At 30.8% G+C, this 2,641-nt stretch overlaps 1 protein-coding gene across 1 annotated transcript in view; it reads right to left on the reverse strand.

The window, feature by feature from the left end:
- Nucleotides 1-1,460: 1,460 nt before the first annotated feature.
- LOC107476913 (V-type proton ATPase subunit a1-like) overlaps nt 1,461-2,641 on the reverse strand; it is an 8,535-nt gene continuing 7,354 nt past the window's right edge. The window contains 3 exon segments of the mRNA XM_052259546.1: nt 1,461-1,815; nt 2,400-2,459; nt 2,541-2,641. The exon segment at nt 2,541-2,641 is cut by the window's right edge and continues 26 nt beyond it. Of these exon segments, the coding sequence (XP_052115506.1) occupies nt 1,611-1,815; nt 2,400-2,459; nt 2,541-2,641 (366 nt within the window). The 3' untranslated portion in view covers nt 1,461-1,610.

Genomic DNA, 2,641 nt, shown 5'->3' on the forward strand with positions numbered 1-2,641 from the left:
GATCTCTTCTATAGAACAAATGAGAGAATATCTTTGTTCAAAAAGAAAAAAAATATAGAGACAATGGATCACCTTATTACAAGTCATACATGATTTAGAAAAATATAGTCATATTGTTGACTATTCACAGAAATAGAGTAAAAAATTATCGCGACACATTTTTTGATCCAATCTAACAATTTATTTTAAAATCCCAGCATCCTCATAATCTCTCAAGGCCACTCAACTCTATCATACACTTCGGTTTATGTCTAATTTTAGAGTCAAATCATGTTGATCATACTTCTTATTTTCAGAAAATACATGAATTTATAAGTATTAGTATGTTGTCACTATTCAATATGTTCTTGATGAAAATACTTTGAGAATTACTAATCACTCTGTTTATTACAAATTGTAATTTGTGCATTAAAATCTTTGAGATAATTTTGTAAAAAACACTACTAAGACTTATAAACTTAATTTAAGTCATAAGAATAATATTATCAGTCTTTAAAATGAGGTATATGTAAAAAACTTTTAAAATTTTATCTTTCACAAAGAAGCTTTTTATTGCTGCTGCCAATGCATTTATCTTGATTGTTTTTCAAAAATATTAAAAAAAATTTGTTGTGAATCCATTATCACCAAAAATTGAGAAGAAGTTTATAAAAAACATAACTGACCTAACCTCTTGCTCAGCAACTGATAGGATTAGCATACGATTAATGGTAGAACTGATCTTAATAAGAATATCTTGTATCTCTTCAGTGGGATCCCTCAAGTTAGTAGAGGAGAAAAGCAAAAAAAAATAATTTTGAGCAATTGAAGCAATTTTCTCTGTATTCGAGCTAGAGTTTCCTTTCTCACCTTCTAACAAGTGAATTTTGTTCTTACGATTTCTTGCTTTGAACTTTGAATGGAAGAATTTTGTGCTTCTCCTTTTAAAATCTTTTCTCGTGCTCCGGCTCATCTTCTATCTCCTCGCACCTCCACTGTTACCGGGTTGGTTTATTCATTTTTATCCGTTTCAACAATTAATTTCTTCTTTAATTTCACAATTATGATTTGAGAGTTTGTATTGGTACATTATTGCTGCCACTCCACTACCTTGTGAAAATTAGTAAAGCTAATTTTAGAAAATATATAAATAAATAATAACTAAATAAAATGAAAGGTAATAAACAATCCTAGTTTATAACCTTAGGATTTTAATGGTTGAAAAAGAAAAGAATTATATACCTCTAATTGATGGATGGTTCATATTGAAGAGACTCACCTATAAATTGAGTTTTTCTTTAATTCATTTCAATCAAGTCATCCAAAGAGAATAACATAATATTTCTTTGAGTAGTTTTCTTCTATATATATAGAGAGAAATGTGTTCTCCTTTTGTCAAGAGAGAGTGTTATTGTAGTCTCCTTGTGAGAGAGAGAAGTAGTAATTCTCAAAGAAAGTTATTCAATTGTTTCCATATTTTATACAAATTTCTAATTTTTCATCTCTATATTTTGCTGTGTCATTTGTCTGGTACCTAACACAAGCTACCACCACACTGGGTTAGTACAATTTTTCATTTTGTGATCCTTCCATTGAAGTATGTCTTGACAATAAACACACACAAGAATGGATCAATTTTCATCATCTATTAAGGAGGCAAAGGAAAAAGGTTTGAACTTGTAGCCATCGCCATAGTAGAATTTATTTTGAAATTCTACCCAATGAAGACGCAGGGCATGAAGAAACGCACTCAGACTCTCCATCATGAGTAGTATAAAGGCAGTTGCAAAGGCAAAAACAACTAGCCCTATTATCCGAATGATGATATTTTCATACCTGTTATAGTTATTGATAAGGAATGACATCAATGATTAGGATAAACTGATGACATGAAAAATAACGAATTTCAATCCTCTAAAGTTTGAATTTCACTTTAGAGAGTAAAGTGTAATCTTTTACTCTTGAATAGATTCTCTTTCATATTTATTATTGGTCCCACCTATAAAATCAATGGTGAGAGATCATACTTTATTCTCTAAAGTAAAATTCAAACTTTAGAAAGTAAACATTGAGAGTGGATAATTCTGGAGCCTAAACCATGGCCAAAAAAAAAGAAAGTAAACATGAGAGCGTGCTTTTAATTTCATGGGAATCTGAATTAATTTAACTTAAATTTCTTCACTATCTCCCTAGATGCATAAATATTTATGGTTAACAATGGAAGTTAGATGCATGGTATTTTCATAACACCTAGCCAGCAGAGTACATCAAAGGCCGTTCCAGTGGAATACTGGAATGTATATTTATGGGGAAAAAATCCAAAAGAGACAAAGAAAAGTGAAGCATTTCAATAAAGGACATGAAAACAGCCCAAGTAAAATATTGTACCATATAAAGGCTTATATATAAATCAAACTCACCCCCAAGCAAGAAGCAGGACTTTCTCATAAAAAACAGTAGAAAGTTCTGAGTGAGCCAAGCTGCGAAGTGATGACAAAAATTAATGAATGAGCAGCGACTGAAAACAGAAAATTAAAGAAAAAGCTGAAGCTGATTAAAACCTTAATGCCCAAAGTCGAAGATAAGATGCTGTATTTGAAACTGAGCCTAGAACAAACTCAATGGCGTGAATCATTTGGTGGACAAAGACCTCACTGAAATT

This window comes from Arachis duranensis, chromosome 3 (genome assembly GCF_000817695.3).
Source record: "Arachis duranensis cultivar V14167 chromosome 3, aradu.V14167.gnm2.J7QH, whole genome shotgun sequence".
Classification (NCBI taxonomy): Eukaryota; Viridiplantae; Streptophyta; class Magnoliopsida; order Fabales; family Fabaceae; genus Arachis; species Arachis duranensis.